The 16705-nt window shown below is 39.3% G+C and overlaps 2 protein-coding genes across 10 annotated transcripts in view; both read right to left on the bottom strand.

Moving 5' to 3' along the window:
* Positions 1-6936, bottom strand: part of SRPX (sushi repeat containing protein X-linked) — a 149114-nt gene extending 142178 nt beyond the window's left edge. The window contains exon 1 of one of the 4 annotated variants that reach the window (XM_058184458.1): positions 6403-6936. In XM_058184458.1, coding sequence (XP_058040441.1) covers positions 6403-6472 — 70 coding nt within the window. In that variant the 5' untranslated portion in view covers positions 6473-6936. The remainder of the gene's footprint in view (positions 1-6402) is intronic. The other 3 variants (XM_058184457.1, XM_058184455.1, XM_058184456.1) reach the window with 3 other exon arrangements.
* A 1513-nt stretch (positions 6937-8449) lies between these two features.
* Positions 8450-16705, bottom strand: part of RPGR (retinitis pigmentosa GTPase regulator) — a 139565-nt gene continuing 131309 nt past the window's right edge. For 3 of the 6 annotated variants that reach the window (XM_058186586.1, XM_058186587.1, XM_058186585.1), the window contains one exon: positions 16004-16190. Coding sequence is in view for 3 of the 6 variants with exons in the window: in XM_058186588.1 (XP_058042571.1) it covers positions 13025-13444; positions 15504-15725; positions 16005-16190 (828 nt within the window). In the remaining 3 variants the exon portion in view is untranslated. The other 3 variants (XM_058186589.1, XM_058186591.1, XM_058186588.1) reach the window with 3 other exon arrangements.

Raw genomic sequence — 16705 nt, 5'->3', positions numbered from 1 at the left:
AGACCACTGTCTATATAATGGGTTGACCACATTGTTGTAATAGTACTCCTTTTTATTAACCCAATGTACAATTTCAGGGTAAGACACAACTAAAATTTCCAAGGAGTTTCCACAATCATTTTCACAAGTAAGTGCAGTAAATTATTTCTTCAGAGGAAAATGAACCAATTAGTAATAAAGTGGAGTATTTAAAATAAATATCCCAACTGTCTAATCCTATTAAAAAACTGAAATCTTCAGGCAAAATAATATTGTTATTTTAAATAAGGTAAAAAATAAGTAAATTATGTTACTGGTTTTCTATGTTTTAATTTTATATTATTAATTGTTAATGTACTTGGAGTCTTTGGGAATGCAGTAGCAAAGGGAAGGGAGGGGAGGGGAAAGGAAGAAAGAAAACTGGAACCCTAACCAACTTCCTATTTGGCTAGGAGGTCCAAGCACACAAAAGAATGTCACTATGAATGTTATTAACCTCTCTATATAAAAGCGAAAACCATTCACGCTGTAATCTCGAAATCTCCAGAACCGTAAAGCCTACAAACTTGAAATTTGCCATGTATGTTCTTCCTGGCTTCTAGGTGCTCACTAAGAAAGGATTTTTTGAAATGACCATCAGAGCATTAGTATTACCTATATTATTATTAACACGCTCTGATGCTAAGGAGTTTTGCTCCCCCTCCCCACCTGAAAAGAAATCTGTTCCAAATGCAAAACACAAGCAGAGGAGAGGAGCTTCATTTTCAGTTTTACTTTCACAACAAGAAGCAGCTTTAATACAGAACCCTTGAGCTAAGCTGCCTCTTTCCTGTCTTCTTTTTGCTCACACAGCAAATATTTCACTTTCCAAATAGCCTTCTGATGCTAAGGAGTTCTACTCCCCCTCCCCACCTCAAAAGAAATCTGTTCCAAATGCAAAACACAAGCAGAGGACAGGAGTTTCACTTTCAGTTTTACTTTCACAGCAGCAAGCAGCAAGCAGTTGAGCTAAGCCACGCCCAGCCTCCTTCTTATTTCCTTCTTGCTCACACAGCAAATACTGTTTGAGTTTCTAAACACCCCTCAACTCTCTCACATACTGACAGGATGCTAGCCAGATGAATACCAATGGATTCTGCGGGCTGGGACATTCTACTCCCACTCCCCCTCTGTTCCAACTGCCAGTTGCATTATATTAACAAACTCTGATGCTACGGAGTTACAAATTCTACATTAAGTTTCAGCCTGTAAGTGTCAATTTATCAAGCCCGAGCATATAGTTTTGTAACGAAGCACGGGCATCTAGCTAGTGCTATATAAAAGCCACTCATGCATTCAAGATGAGATTGGCTTCAGCTCACTATATATACATTAGTGTTTTATACACAGTGTTATTCTACAAAACTACTCACATTTGCACACATTTTCATACTAAGCATATTACATGGAATCACCAGGCCTTATTCACATGTATTTCATGGTGGGCTAAGAGAAGTAGCTATTATCTTTCAGTGAGTAAAGGCATTTCAGTCTGACTACCATATCAATGTCTCATAAATTCTATAATTTGTTCTATATTTGCAAAGTTTTATCCAGACTTTAAACTGTGGGGACAATGTAATTGCTATATTGGCAAGATACAATATATATTTGATCCTGCTCTTGCATTTGTTTTTTCCAGAATTATGACATTCAGAAATTGTTGTGCCTCTGTTGGATTTGGATAATTAATTATAATGTATAGAAGTACAGAAAACTGCAATAGAGTTGTTTTTATTTTAACGATTTATTTTTAAATTAGCTTAACTATCAGAATAGCAAATATGAGAATTTGAGAGCACCAAATGCTATTGTCTTCAGTTAGTTGATAAGAATGGAACGTAAATTATTAAACAGTGAAAATGTGTTTTCATTATCTTCCCTGGCTAGACAATAGTTGAATCCAGCCAAACATAAAAAGTACATGGACAAATTGGCTTAAGATTATTTAATTGGTTAGCATTATGGCTTCCAGTAACAACGTACTTAAGCAAAGATTTTTCATTAAGCAACACTTGTACAAATATGAGTCCAAGACTGCAACATATCTATTAAAAGTCTTTTCAGCTATTTAACTTAAGTAGACTTAGTTGTTCTAGCAATACTGAACAGCTTTTAAAAGTCTCTATTATTGTTTCATATATATCCTCTGTTTCCAAATTGTACTTGGACCTTTCATGCGTTTTAGTTTTACATGAACTAAAGCATAAGAAGAAATGTCTCTTTGGTATATTCCTACCTGTTCTGAAGATCATCTTTAGAGAAGCTGCTCTGAAAAATCTTCCAATCTGGCTTCTCAATGGCAGCTCCCAATTGTGGTATTTCCTCCCCACTGACATATTCCTAGCCCTGGTTTTATTGTCTTATTTCTGGGCGGCAAAGATAAGTTCATTTTCTCAGATCTTTTAATATACCTGTATATTAATTTTAAAGGTATATGCTACACAGGGACTTTAAAAAACTGAAAAACTGCTGGTGGCCTTCTACTGCTGCACCATAGAGAATATTTTAAATTACTGCATCTGTGTATGGTTTGCCAATTGCACAGTGGCAGATAGGACAGCACTCCAGAGGGTTAACGTCATTGCCCAGAGGATCATTGGTTGCCCTCTCCCTCTTTGGAAGAGCTTTACAGCTGCCGCTGCCTTAAGAAAGTTCAAAACATTCTTAAAGATCCATCTCATCCTGGGCACCCATTTTTTTGAACTATTACCATTTGGCAGACAATACAGGATAATAAAAACAAGGACAACTAGGCTGAAAAACAGCTTCTATCCCAAGGCAATAACCATATTGAATTCTACGGTATAGTTCAATATTGGGTTTTCAATTTCAATTATATAGAATGTAAAGAATGCATATTTGTGTTTTTATTTTTATAGTTATAATATACATTGAAGGCAGCATTTAATTTCGTTGTACTATGTGCAATGACAATAAAGTAAAGTAAAGTAAAGTACTCTGCTAGCTGCTTTCATTGTGTATTGTTTATGTATATATGTATTTATACTTACATATTTACTAACTTGCTTACTGGAGCATTTGTACCACTTCAATAATGTAGCACAGTTTTTCCATGGAAGGTTTCAAGGACAACATTCAAAGTTTAAAAATGAACTAAGAAATGAACTAAGAAATGCCCTTAATGTGATATATTTATACTCATGGGGCCCAGTTACTTGAAAGATTACCTGTCTCCAGTTATTTCTGCCATCCAATGACCTCCATTAAATGTGATCTAACGGGACAAAGAAAGCATGCCTTCTCTGTCACGGCCACTGCCTTCTGAAGCTGCATCCTACTGGAGATAGGTATGGCTCCCACCCTCCTTGGTTTCCATTAGTCCTTTTCTTTTAGGTAAATACTGTTTAAGCCTAATTTTAACTTTTGTATTGCATATATTGTAAGTCACTCAGAGTCCTTATAGAATTAGGCAGTTTTAACAAATTAAGAACCTGAGCAATGAATAAAACATTTCTAGGCACAAAAAGACCTTACATGGGTATTGATTCATATCAAGAACTCAAACAAAAAGACAAAAATAGCAACTGGGGCAGGTTGTTTATCTTTTTACAAAATATCTATTGAATGAATTAAATGAATCACTGTGCTTCTGTCTCCACGTCGTCTTATTTTCTGAAAATGCCTTGAGGTTTATTTAAAATTAAAGTTTATGCTAGAGTTTGGTGTTTTGCCTTTCTTCTTCTCCTTCTCCTTCTCCTTCTCCTTCCTCCTCCTCCTCCTCTTCTTCTGGTCCTCCTCCCCTCTTCCTCTTCCTCTTCTTGCTTCTTTTTAAAAAGTGTTAAATTAAGTCCCCAGTAAGCCTTTCAACTTCCTGCAGAAGCTACAGCACAGGAAGTTTGAAGTTTGTGCCAGATTTATATAACATATGCCCAGATCAATAACAAAGAAGGATTTGATGTAATCCTGGTTACTGGTAAGCAAAAAGAAAATCAAACTACATGAGATGCTGACTGATCAGCAGTGAAACCAGGACACAGATTCATAATTATAGAACTTGACGGAATGAGTTTGTTTAGCATTTTTAGAAAACACAGCACTTATTGTATTATCTTGTTCATCTTTCCATTCAGTTTTTGTTGGAACTAGATTTAATATCAGTATTGTTTTAACATTTTACACACTGAAACCTTCTTGAGTGAAGGACAATTTTTAAGATTACTAAACAAATCCTTTGTGTATATACAGGTAGTCCTCGACTTGCAGTTTGTTTAGTTCAAACAAAACTACATTCAAAACTACAATGGCACTGAAAAAAGTGACTTATCACAATTTTTAACATGACTGTTGAAGCATCCCCATGGTCATGTGATCAAAATTCAGATGCTTGGCAATTGAGTAAAGGCAATTTATAATAGTTGCAGTGTCCTGGGGTCATGTGATTACCTTTTGCAATCTTCTGACAAGAAAAGTCAGTGGGAAGCCAGATTCACCTAACAACCATGTTACTAACTTAACAACTGCAATTATTCACTTAACTTATTCACTTATGTCAAGAAAAGATAAAAATGGAACAAAGCTCAGCAACCGAAATTTTTGGTTCAATTGTGGTTGTAAGTCAGGGATGACCTGTACTTTTAATGTTAACTGTATAGAATAAAGGTTAATTTACAGTGATTTTATTAAATTCACTCTGCAAGATTATGACTTGATAGGAACTTTATTATTATTATTCTGATCTTAAAAATGTTAATAACTTTTATTCAGCTATTACTTTAAATCCATTTATAGTACAATAATCTATTCAGACACATCTGTTTGAACCAAACAATCCTATACTGGATGTGTATACTATATCAAAATGCTACAACTTTTCTGAATGAAGAAGCAATGGAATTGTGAACTTTACAATATATGATACTTTCACACACATATACACACATTTGCTTAGTTCTCTGCATGGTAACATGCTTGTATGCATCATTATGACATATGATAGTATACCAAATTAAATTTTCTGAGATGAGATTTAAAATATAAGTTCACAGTCTAGTAAGACACAATTCTCACAAGTTACTTTACTGTATTCATAGTACAGCAATAATATTCCACTGAGAACACCCCCCCTCATGGCTTTCAAGATTAAGTGCAGAAACTTAAGTTGAGTTACAGACATAGATCATGATTAACTGTTGAGCATATATATATATTTGTTTTCTGAGGTTTTCACTGGTGTTTGTATGTAGGTCTTTGGTTGTTCGGGTTTTCTCCCGTGTAAAATTGGAAGTGTCTTGGCGACGTTTCGACGAAGTTTCATTCATCATCTTCAGGCTGGTGTTTACAGTCAAACCCACACCGATGATGAAGCACGACCATGGACCAGAAGCCAGACCGCAGCTGCATCATTAGCCATTTCAAACCCCTCCAATCCATACATGCAGCAGACTGACACCCATCATGAAGATGTAGCTCGACCACGAAGCCAAACAACAGCAATGCAGCTCACCAACTCAAATCCCACTGCAACTCAGACTAACCTGAGCACAACCAAGCCCCCCCCACCCAAACTGAACACCCCCCCATCCAATCAGAGCACAGCCAAACCCTATATATATATATATATATATATATATATATATATATATATATATATATATATATATATATATATATATATATATATATATATATATATATATATATATATATATTCCTGAGTGTCAATATTTTAATACTGTGTCCCTTATAGACAGAGATGCGATTGCCGCTGGAGAAAAGGTACCTACCTATGTCTCATTCATCGAACAAGAGCCAGCACTGCATTCTCCTGATTGGCCAACTGTTTTTGCATATGGTTTACCAGAGCTGGCATCTCAGTAGTACTGGCATGACCACTGACAAGAGCCAGCGCTTACAATGCTCGCGTTGCGCAAATGCCAATTTGGCTCGATAGTTGACCATTCCTAAGAGGACCATAAGGGGCGTGCATAAGCGCACAAACGTGCCTACCGTTCCTGTCCTATTGTTTTTCTTTTCTTCTTCCTATATATGTTTATATGTGTATATACTATATAATCTTTTTGTATGATGTTGTGACAAAATAAATAAAATAAAATAAAAAATAAAAGGAGCATTTGTATTTATAGAAATGCCTTCTAGGGATTTAGAACGCTTCCAAGCGCCTTCCACAACTATGCCTTCTTTCGCTCCGGAAATATCAGATGCTCCCAATGCGAGAGTATGACAATCCCACGATGGGTGCATATTTTTTTCCCGAGCAGACGCCACACAATTCGAAACCCGCTTCCACATTCCAGAAGTGGCAGCGATCGAAGCGCGGTAGCTATTTCACAGTGTCAAGAGCTCCTTTTCGGACCGCAGGAGTCTCCTCCCCTCCCCTGTCGTCCCCAGCCACACTCCTACCTTGGTACGCAAGGCTGAAGCGCGAGCCCACCGCCAGCAGAATTGCCAAGCATACCGAAGTCCCCGTCATGATCCTCGGCGGCTGAGAAGTTGGGTCCCTGCTGCTCCAAGGCTCGCCCGAGTGAAAGGCGGGAGCAATGGGGCGGGAGAGAGACAGATCCCTTCGCCAAGCAAGCTGTGGGGCGCTCTGTGGAAACTCCTCCCCTGCGTCCTCTTCCCGCCGGCGAAACGCACTGTAATCCTCCCTTTTCGCCCCGCGTCTCCCAAAACCCCTGGATAGTTGCAGGGAGATTGAGGAGGGACGCCGTAGGTGCCTTCCGAGGGTACAGGCAAGTTGCTTCCAGCCCGTTCTCCCAGAGGGGGTAGCGCCTGTTCGCACATTGAGTGTCGGCGTTTTTTCTGATCTCACACAAAAGTTTAATAAAATCTTCACTACGCAGTTCCAAATACTTTTTTCTCCTTTCTCTTGCTGACTCTTTAATTCCCGAAGAGAGGCTGTGGAGGAAATGGCTGGAAAAAGCTGGAGACCTCCATTAAGTTGGTAGGAAACTTAAGCGCCTTCTGCCCCGACGCAAAGCAGCCCGAGCAGTCTGCCTTGGGGCTCCTACCGCGGCAACTCTTCCAACCTTCTGCGGTTACAGCCTGGGCAGACAACAGAGACTGCAAACCCCAACTCTGTCTGCTTTGACAGGCTTGGGACCACTGCAGAATGTTTATTTTTAAATTCCTCTCTATTGTCGTTCCAAGGTGCACATTCCAGAGCTGTGGCTGTAAAGAACAGAGCACCATCTACAATGTTCACGAGAACGTTGTAGTGTGCTTTTCTCTGGCACCTTTACTGGGAAACAACACTGGAAGCATACTTTTAACCTCCACACTCCAGAGTATCTAAGTGGCCATTGTGAAAAAGAGGGCACTGATTGGATAAGCCAAGGGAGAAAAACCAGATACAGTTCTCTCAAAGGTACTTTTTCAAAAGGCAACTGGACTATTTTTTCCTTGAAGAAAAAGTCATTTCACTTCTCATCCAAGAAGCTTCATCAATTCTGCAAGGATGGTGGGAGCAATGGAAGGATTAGTTCTGCAGGATTGGTGGTGGGGGCGGGGCGGGGGGGGGGCAGGCTGGAGGATCATATTTTACTTCCATTACTCCCAAGCTTCTTGGATGAGAAGCAAAACGTTTTCTTCTTTCTCAAGGAAAAAAAGTCCAGTTGCCTTTGGAAAATCACCTTTGAGACAATTATCTGCATGACTGAGAATCTCCACAGACAGATCCAATTCATTTGGCTTTGCAGGCTAGTTGATGTGAAGAGGATTGTCCTGTCCCTTGGAACCCAGTCATCATTCATTCACCAGACAGGCAATTGAAGAAGTCAGCATTTCTGGCTTCATCTTGCACAAAATCCTTGTTTCACAATTTCTCTATGCCTTGAACAGATGAGGCCATCAGGCAGAAAATGAACCAGCATCTTGAGAAGTTACCCCCATATGTGAAAACACTTTTGCTGGGATATTTGTAAGCCTAGCTTATACAAATTAGGACTATGCAGTGCAATGGATTTGAATGGAAAACGTTCCAAAACAGATTGTATCTAAGACTGTACAATTAGGGAATCCTATGCTTTTGACTATTGCCTTCAAAGGTATGTACCAGTATTCTGTTTTAAATTTCCAGATTACAGAGACGGACAAACCAGTGTTATTGTACAGTAATTCATGATGGAACAGAGCTCCATCATGTTAATGTGATACCAAGAGTTAAATACTTTCACTGGATCATAGAAACCATTACTTACACGTTACTTTAATATCCAGTACTTTAGTAAGAATTTGCTAAATTATCTTAAGGTTTTATAGTTTGCAAACGTTTCCTTCTAAAGGTAAGACTACAAAGAATAAACACTTTCGTTAGTTATTCCTCTGCCTATTTCTAACCAAAAGAGTACACATGAAGTTGTAGCTTTTTAGGAAAAAAAACCACAATCCTTATTCCAACTTCTGATGTACAAAAATATATTTTATTAAATCACTGAAAGTTAAGGCCACAACAGATCAATAAGACTTTATTTCCCATTTTGCGGCAATAGTAAAATTATGAATACAAATAAATATTTGTCCAAGTTAATCTAGGTCAGTCCCCAAATGCTAAATTTTATGAAAAAATTGTAATCATTACCTAGATGCCATTATTGTTTCCATGTATAAACTGCAATATTTGCTTGTAAGACCTCACATATATACAAGCCTTATATTTTCATTACTAAAGAATTATACATGTAGAGGAGAACTTTCTGTTCTGATATATTGATGGTGATCCCCTTTGATTTTCCCCAGTATGGTTCTGGTTTTCATCTTTACTCATTTCAGCAGATACACTGGCTTGATTTCCTATATCTTGTTCACTTCGAGGTAGGTTTTCCTGTTTGCTTTCATCACAACTATGTGTGTTTTTCTGCTTCATAGACCTTCTTTTAAAAAAAGGAAACTAAAACACAAAAAGAAAACAACAAAGCATATAATAATAAACAATCCTGAAACAAATGAATAATATAAAGAAACACTATTTAAAATAGTAAAAAAGAAGGCAGCCTGAAGATGCTATTTATAAATAGTATGAATTAAGAATATATTAGATCTGCAATTTGGATCATATATTCTAAAGAACATTCCACTGAATTCCAAGGATTTATTTCCAAATAAACTTGCACTATATTTCAGATTTTAGCCATTTAACTACTACTAAAGCCAGCAGAAGTAGGATAAATGACTAAAGTCGCGGAAGAATTATTGTAACAAACTGTTATGCAACCACATTATAATTGGTAACAGATGTTTTGTTTACAACGTTCAAATAGAGTGCAAAGTATTTTGCTAACATAAATAGAATTATGTCACAGCAGCTTACTTTGCTTTCAAACTAGCTCTTGTAGCTCTTTGATTGTTAAATTATCATATCCATTGTTTTCTAATTTGATTAAATTCTTTCTTTTCCATTCCATTCAAAATGCCCAAATTAGGAAATAACTTGGCCCAAGTTAGGAAATAACTTGGCTATGGAAATCTAGAGCACTTTGTAAAAGTTTGTGAAATGCCCAAGTATCTTAGAAATTCATATTTGATATAACCAGGTCATATTGTTCATTTAATTTTTTTCAAACATGCATACATTTGTCATACTGTATTATGGAACTGCATATTTCAATTTCAATGTTTTTATTGGAAAATCAGAACATTATAGAAAAAACTGATTTTCGGGCCTTCTGGGCCCACCGGAAGTCGGGAAACAGGCTGTTTCTGGCCTACAGAGGGCCTCCTGTGGGACCGGAAGGCCCATTTTTCATTCTCCCCAGGCTCCAGAGGCTTTCTAGGAACCTGGGGAGAGTGAAAATGCCCTCTGGAGGGTGAAAAACAGGCCTACCGGGCCCACCGAGCCATCGCGTGTTAAAAGCGAGGAGAGCGCCGGGGGGTCATGCACACATGCGTGGTGGTGGAGCACATTGAATTATGGGTGTGGGCACGCGCGCATACAACCCCCCTGCATTCCCCCTGTTTTTGGCACGCGACAGCAAAAAGGTTAACCATCACTAGTATAGGGTGTTCTGCTTGAGCAGGGGCTCGACTAGAAGATCTCAAAGGTCCCTTCCAGCTCTATTCTGGTTGACTGATATTATATAACAACAGTGACAAATTCAGTAGAGCTTTAGATGCCTCTCTCTGTTGGGGTCTGTAAATGTAATCAAAATACAGATTAGATATGTTGAAAATGGTATAAATCCATGAGTAGTTCAAACCTAATAGACTTTAAAAAGTCTTAAAGGTTTACTGAACAAATACAGGAAATCCTCAATTTACAGTTGGTTGTTTAACAACCATTGAAAATTATGACAGCTCAGAAAGGCTGCTTTACAGTTTGTAAAGACCTTCTGTTCATCATGTATGTGGTTGTGATATGGGAATTTAGCATCCTATTCACATTTTTTTTTTATTTGCATTTATATCCCGCCCTTCTCCGAAGACTCAGGGCGGCTTACACTATGTCAAGCAATAGTCTTCATCCTTTTGTATATTATATACAAAGTCAACTTATTGCCCCCAACAATCTGGGTCCTCATTTTACCTACCTTATAAAGGATGGAAGGCTGAGTCAACCTTGGGCCTGGTGGGACTTGAACCTGCAGTAATTGCAAGCAGCTGCTGTTAATAACAGACTGTCTTACCAGTCTGAGCCACTAGAGGCCCCTAATTTATGATTGGTTGCCAAATTCCCTGTGATCATATGATCAGTATTTGCAATTTTCTCTGCTAGCCTCCCTAGAAAGTCGGTGGAAAATTGGCAAGGAAGACTGCATGCTGTGGATACCTGCTCACAGGTTCTCAACAAGCATGACCAAGTACAAAATTGCAAAAAGGTTAGCCATCACTGATCTAGATCACAACCCAAAACATATAAAATTATATTGGGGCACATGGGCCATTTTGAAGCTCTAGATATGTATGTCAAATATGGAAATATTTTTCTTTTTTGATATTGTTGCAAATGATCATATCTTAGTTTTACCCTTTTTGCCTTATCTAGTAGTCTTCCAGATGTTCTATCTTGATTGTCTGTAGTTGCTTGTGAAGAATTATTCTCTGTATGAATTTCAGCATTCTCATATGCTAAAAATAATACAATAAATCAGCCACCATTTTAAAATATGTTCAAGTTGCTTCAGTCACAATTTTCAAGTGGTTAATTATTTATCATGTTTTTCGGACTATAAGACACACCAGAGTATAAGACGCACCAAGATTTTGAACAGGTAAACAAGAAAAAAATGTTTTTGCCCTCCCCGGCCCCCAGGAGCAGTCTGCAGGCCTCCCAAACCCTCAGCAGGTCCCATTTTTTGCAAAACCTGGGCCTGCAGAGGGTTTGGGAGGCCTGCAGAGTGCTCCTGGGGGTTGGGGAGGGCAAAAACGGGCCCATTTTTGGTCTCCCAAACTCCACACACATCACGTTTTTGCCCTCCCCAGCCCCCAGGAGTACTCTGCAGGCCTCCCAAACCCTCTGCAGGCCCAGGTTTTGCAAAAAAAAAGGGCCTGTTTTTGGCAAAAACAGGACATGCGGAGTGGGGGTTCAGAAGGCCAAAAATGGCTATATTCGGTGTATAAGACGCATCAACATTTCCACCCTCTTTTGGGGTGGGGGAGTGTATCTTATACTCCAAAAAGTACGGTAGCTAATTAGGTATTTAGTAAAGCACAAATTGTACATCCAAACCTCAAGAATTTTTATTTTATTATATGGATTTTTAGTCTGCTAGTTTTGATTTACTTTTCACTTGGATGTCAGATGCTTATGTCAAATATTTGCTTAAATGCTTAGAAACAACAGATTATAGGAAATTCCTACAAAAAAGGAAAAATATTACAAATAGCCTTTCCAGTAAGGTCCTGAACTATTCTTTGACAGTAGTCATCAAACTTTCTCATCTGAATGCAATTGCTGTGACCGTATCAGAACATTGTGAAAGCTTAGCTAATAAATTGGAACAGCAGAAGCCTTCACAGAAGAGGCTGATATAACCATTATCAACCTGGAAAGAGCTATGAATACTTCTAGAAACAGACATTTTGAGCAGAATGCTTGTAGAAACAATATCCTTTGAACAGAACTAATAAATATTTATAGAAAAACGAAAGAATGAAAATTAAAAAGAGAAAAGTGAATTGTCTTTTACCTTGTTTAACTGGGCTATTATCTGGAATAGGTTTATCTTTCTGAAAGAAAAAACAAGCAAAATACCTCCAAGAATTTGTAAACTTATTCTTTTTTTTACTATACATAAGTACATAAACACATCCATCACACTATTCCCTGCTCAGTTTAAAGCTGCATTGCACTTGCTAATTTTGCCTATTATCATCTTTTGTATCTTTCATGTATCTTTCATGCCTGTTAAGGTACAGGCCTAATTAACAAACTATTTTTTGGGTATCTTTGCATTCATTTTAGCTACCTATCCCTTTGAAAATGGAAATAATAACAGCATTCTTTCAACCTTCAGACAAAGATACAATTTTCATACATTAAGCAAGTTGCACAGTATTCTATGAGGAAGTCAAATATGTATTTTAGCATTTTTCCAGTTATACCATTTTACACTACACCCTTACCACTTTAAATATTATCACAACAATTATGTGTTCCTTTTCATAGACGTTTATGCTAAATTTATTGAAAACCGTATGCTGTAAAATCTAGGTTAAACATTGGCTAAAGGGTGGCTAGAACTCAGGCTGCAGAGTGTCTCCATAATCCACAATCAAACAGTCAAAAGTGGGGATAGCTAACCCTAATAATTTATAAATGTTGGAAATTCAAGCCTATCTATAAATGGGGGAAGAAAAAAAGCAGTTCATAGAAGCCCATAAGACTGTAGATAAGAAATCCTTAAGAATTAGATTCATGATGAAGTTTATAGAAGTTTAAATATAGGCAACTATGTAAATAATTACAGTGAGAACATTTAGAAATAAGTATTGGCAATTTTGTTTAAAGACATATTACAACTTTTGTATCATGAACCTTCTCATGCATTAAACAATAAAAATATCTTACACTGTGGTCTATATTATTCTGTTATGGTCCGCTGGCAGCCTGCAGAGCTGGCAGCGGAGTCGTATAGCGATGTGGCTGAGGAAGAACATGGGCCAGTCCTGGACGCTGGGGAAGATCCGGATGAGGACTCTGCGTCGGAGGCAGAGATGGGGCCAGGGCCATCTGGGAGTGATGTGTGGACTCCAGAGCCTCCAGAGGCTGAAGTAGTGAGGCAGAGGAACAGGAAGAGCCTGTTCCTAATGCACGCATGAGAAGAGCTGCCAGAAGGCAAGAGCAGCTAAAGCAAAGAGGATGACTCGGGAATAGGGCCAAGAGATGATTGACCCCTCCCATAAGGCTTAAAAGACCAGCAATGGCGTTTGGGCTCTTTGTTGGAAAACAACATTGACTTGGTCCTTGTCTTGCTGCATTTATTTCTTGTCGCCGTCTTCTGCTTTGAAACTTTTGCCAAGAAATAGACCAAGGTTGATGATAAAACAAGTCTTATTAAGAATTTATTTATTTATTTATTTATTTATTTATTCATATTTTTATACTGCCCTATCTCCCTAGGGACTCAGGGCGGTGTACAGCCATATAAAAACAACATAAATATACAAAGTAAAACATTAATCTAAAAAACTTATTAAATAGGCCAAATATTTAAAATAGACATATAAATAATAAAACCCAATTTAAAACCAAATCTAAAATTTAAACAATTAAAATTTAAAAATCTAGTCCAGTCCTGCGCAAATAAATAGATATGTCTTAAGCTCGCGGCGGAAGGTCCGAAGGTCAGGAAATTGACGAAGTCCTGGGGGAAGCTCATTCCAGAGGGTGGGAGCCCCCACAGAAAAGGCCCTTCCCCTGGGCATCGCCAGTCGGCACTGCCTAGCTGACGGCACCCTGAGGAGTCCCTCCCTGTGAGAGCGCACGGGCCGGTGGGAGGCATTCGGAGGCAGCAGACGGTCCCGTAAGTAACCCGGCCCTATGCCATGGAGCGCTTTAAAGATCATTACCAAAACCTTGAAGCGCACCCGAAAAACCACAGGCAGCCAGTGCAGTCTGCGCAGGAGAGGTGTCACATGGGAGCCACGAGGGGCTCCCTCTATCACCCGCGCAGCCGCATTCTGAACTACCTGGAGTCTCCGGGTGCTCCTCAAGGGGAGCCCCATGTAGAGAGCATTGCAGTAGTCCAGACGAGATGTCACGAGAGCATGAGTGACCATGCATAAGGCATCCCGGTCTAGAAAGGGGCGCAACTGGCGAACCAGGCGAACCTGGTGAAAAGCTCTCGTGGAGACGGCCGTCAAATGATCTTCGAAAGACAGCTGTCCATCCAGGAGAACGCCCAAGTTGCGTACCCTCTCCATTGGGGCCAATGACTTGCCCCCAACAGTCAGCCGAGGCTGCAGCCACTCCGTCTTGGAGGGATTGAGCTTGAGCCTGTTTCTCCCCATCCAGACCCGTACGGCTTCCAGACACCGGGACAACACCTCGATAGCTTCGCTGGGGTGGTCCGGTGTGGAAAAGTACAGCTGAGTGTCGTCAGCGTACAGCTGGTACCTCACACCGAAACCACTGATGATCTCACCCAGCGGCTTCATATAGATGTTGAACAAGAGGGGCGAGAGGATCGACCCCTGAGGCACCCCACAAGTGAGGCGCCTCGGGGCCGACCTCTGCCCTCCCGTCAACACCGTCTGCGACCGATCGGAGAGATAGGAGGAGAACCACCGATAAACGGTGCTTCCCACTCCCAATCCCTCCAACCGGTGCAGCAGGATACCATGGTCGATGGTATCAAAAGCCGCTGAGAGGTCTAATAGGACCAAGGCAGAGGAATAACCCCTGTCCCTGGCCCTCCAGAGATCATCCACCAACGCGACCAAAGCTGTCTCAGTGCTGTAACCGGGCCGGAAACCGGACTGGAACGGGTCTAGATAGACGGTTTCCTCCAGGTACCGGGGTAGCTGACATGCCACCACACTCTCTACAACCTTCGCGCGGCGGGTTGGAGACCGGACGATAGTTACCTAACACAGCTGGGTCCAGGGAAGGCTTCTTGAGGAGAGGCCTCACCACCGCCTCTTTCAAGGCGGCCGGAAAGACCCCCTCCTGCAAAGAAGCATTTGTAAGCCCCTGGAGCCAGCCTCGTGTCACATCCTGTGCGGCCAGCACCAACCAGGAGGGACACAGGTCCAGTAAACATGTGGTGGCATTCAACCTACCCAGTAACCTGTCCATGTCCTCGGGAGCCACAGGGTCAAACTCATCCCAAACAATCTCAACAAGACGGCTCTCAGACATCCCTCCTGGATCTACCCAATTTGTTTTGATTTAGTTTTGACTACGCTGAGAATGAGTTAAGTCTCAGCTGTTCTAATAAAGTCTGTTTGTTTTTGAACTAAGTGTGTCTACTACTACCTACTTGGGCCTGGGTCACAACATATTCTTCCAAAAAGTAGCTGTTATAATTCCAAATAAATTCAGTACTGAAAATGAACAAAATATTTACCTCTGTTGTTTCCGTATTCGTAAGATTCTTTTCTTCATTTTCACATAATAGACTGCTTTGTTCCTCCTCATCTTTGTTCCTCCTCATCGCTTGATCTTCGTAATATTCTGCTGTATCTGGTTCTTTCTCTTCTTTTTCACAATCTTTGTTTTCATCGTGGACTTTTTCATTGTCATCATCACTGCTAGTACAAGTTGCTTCCTCATCAGACATTTTTTGATCCTTTGATATGAAAACAGATATTTTATTGCTAAGGTTATGAATTAAAGCTTCTTACCTCTACATCAAACTTTCACATTGGTCAGACACTGCGAAATAGAATTTTGCTATTTAAAGAATTTTTAGAAAGAGAGAATAAGAGCTTCATTCCTCCCCCCCCCTCAAAAAAGGTGGGGAAGATTGGCAATTCGACAATGTAGTGGGTAATGAGACAGTGGGTAATGAGACAGATAGCATTTCATTTTCCAAAAACTGAATTCTAAAAATGAATACAGCATTTACCTCAATGGTTTCTCTAGCAATATGATTATTTTCTCCATTCTCAAAATATTTATTACTCTTTCCCTCTTTAGGAACCTGAGCAGTATTAAATTGTTTTTGTTGATGTTTCTCTTTTTGTTCTTGTTCTACTTGTTCTTCGGTATTATGACGATCACTTTTATCTTCCTCATCATATAACTGTTGAAGCTGTAATGTTTTTAAGACAGACATTAGATGTACATCAGAATGAACAAAACTTTCTATCAATATAGTTGCACTGCAATATTGCAGGTCAAATAACGTAATTTACACTTTGTGATTTAAAGATATTTTTAAAAAAGAACAGTTTTGTTTATAAAGAAATTCTGTGAACTTCTGAACAGTTGAATTGAATGCTGGCAAAACCAATGATCTCAAAAGAAAGTAAATTAATTCTGGCCCAGAATTGCTTCTAAGTATCTCATTTGCAAATTCATTAAAATGTTGAAAAGGTAGTAAATATAAAAAAGTTCTATTTTTAAATTATGCAAATCATAAATTAAATTCATTTGGCTGCTGGCATGATATAGTGGTTAAGATGCTGGATTAGGAATGAGGAGACATAGGTTCTAATCCTCTTTTAGCCATAGAAGTCATCTAGGTGATCTTGGGCTACTCAACATTTCTCGGTGTTAATCAGTGTCAGGCCCTGCAATAAATCAGTTGATAAACAAAAGTACTCT

This window comes from Ahaetulla prasina, chromosome 5 (genome assembly GCF_028640845.1).
Source record: "Ahaetulla prasina isolate Xishuangbanna chromosome 5, ASM2864084v1, whole genome shotgun sequence".
Taxonomy (NCBI): Eukaryota; Metazoa; Chordata; class Lepidosauria; order Squamata; family Colubridae; genus Ahaetulla; species Ahaetulla prasina.
The sequence above is the reverse complement of the archived record's forward strand: the minus strand, read 5'-3'. Positions and strand labels throughout refer to the sequence as shown.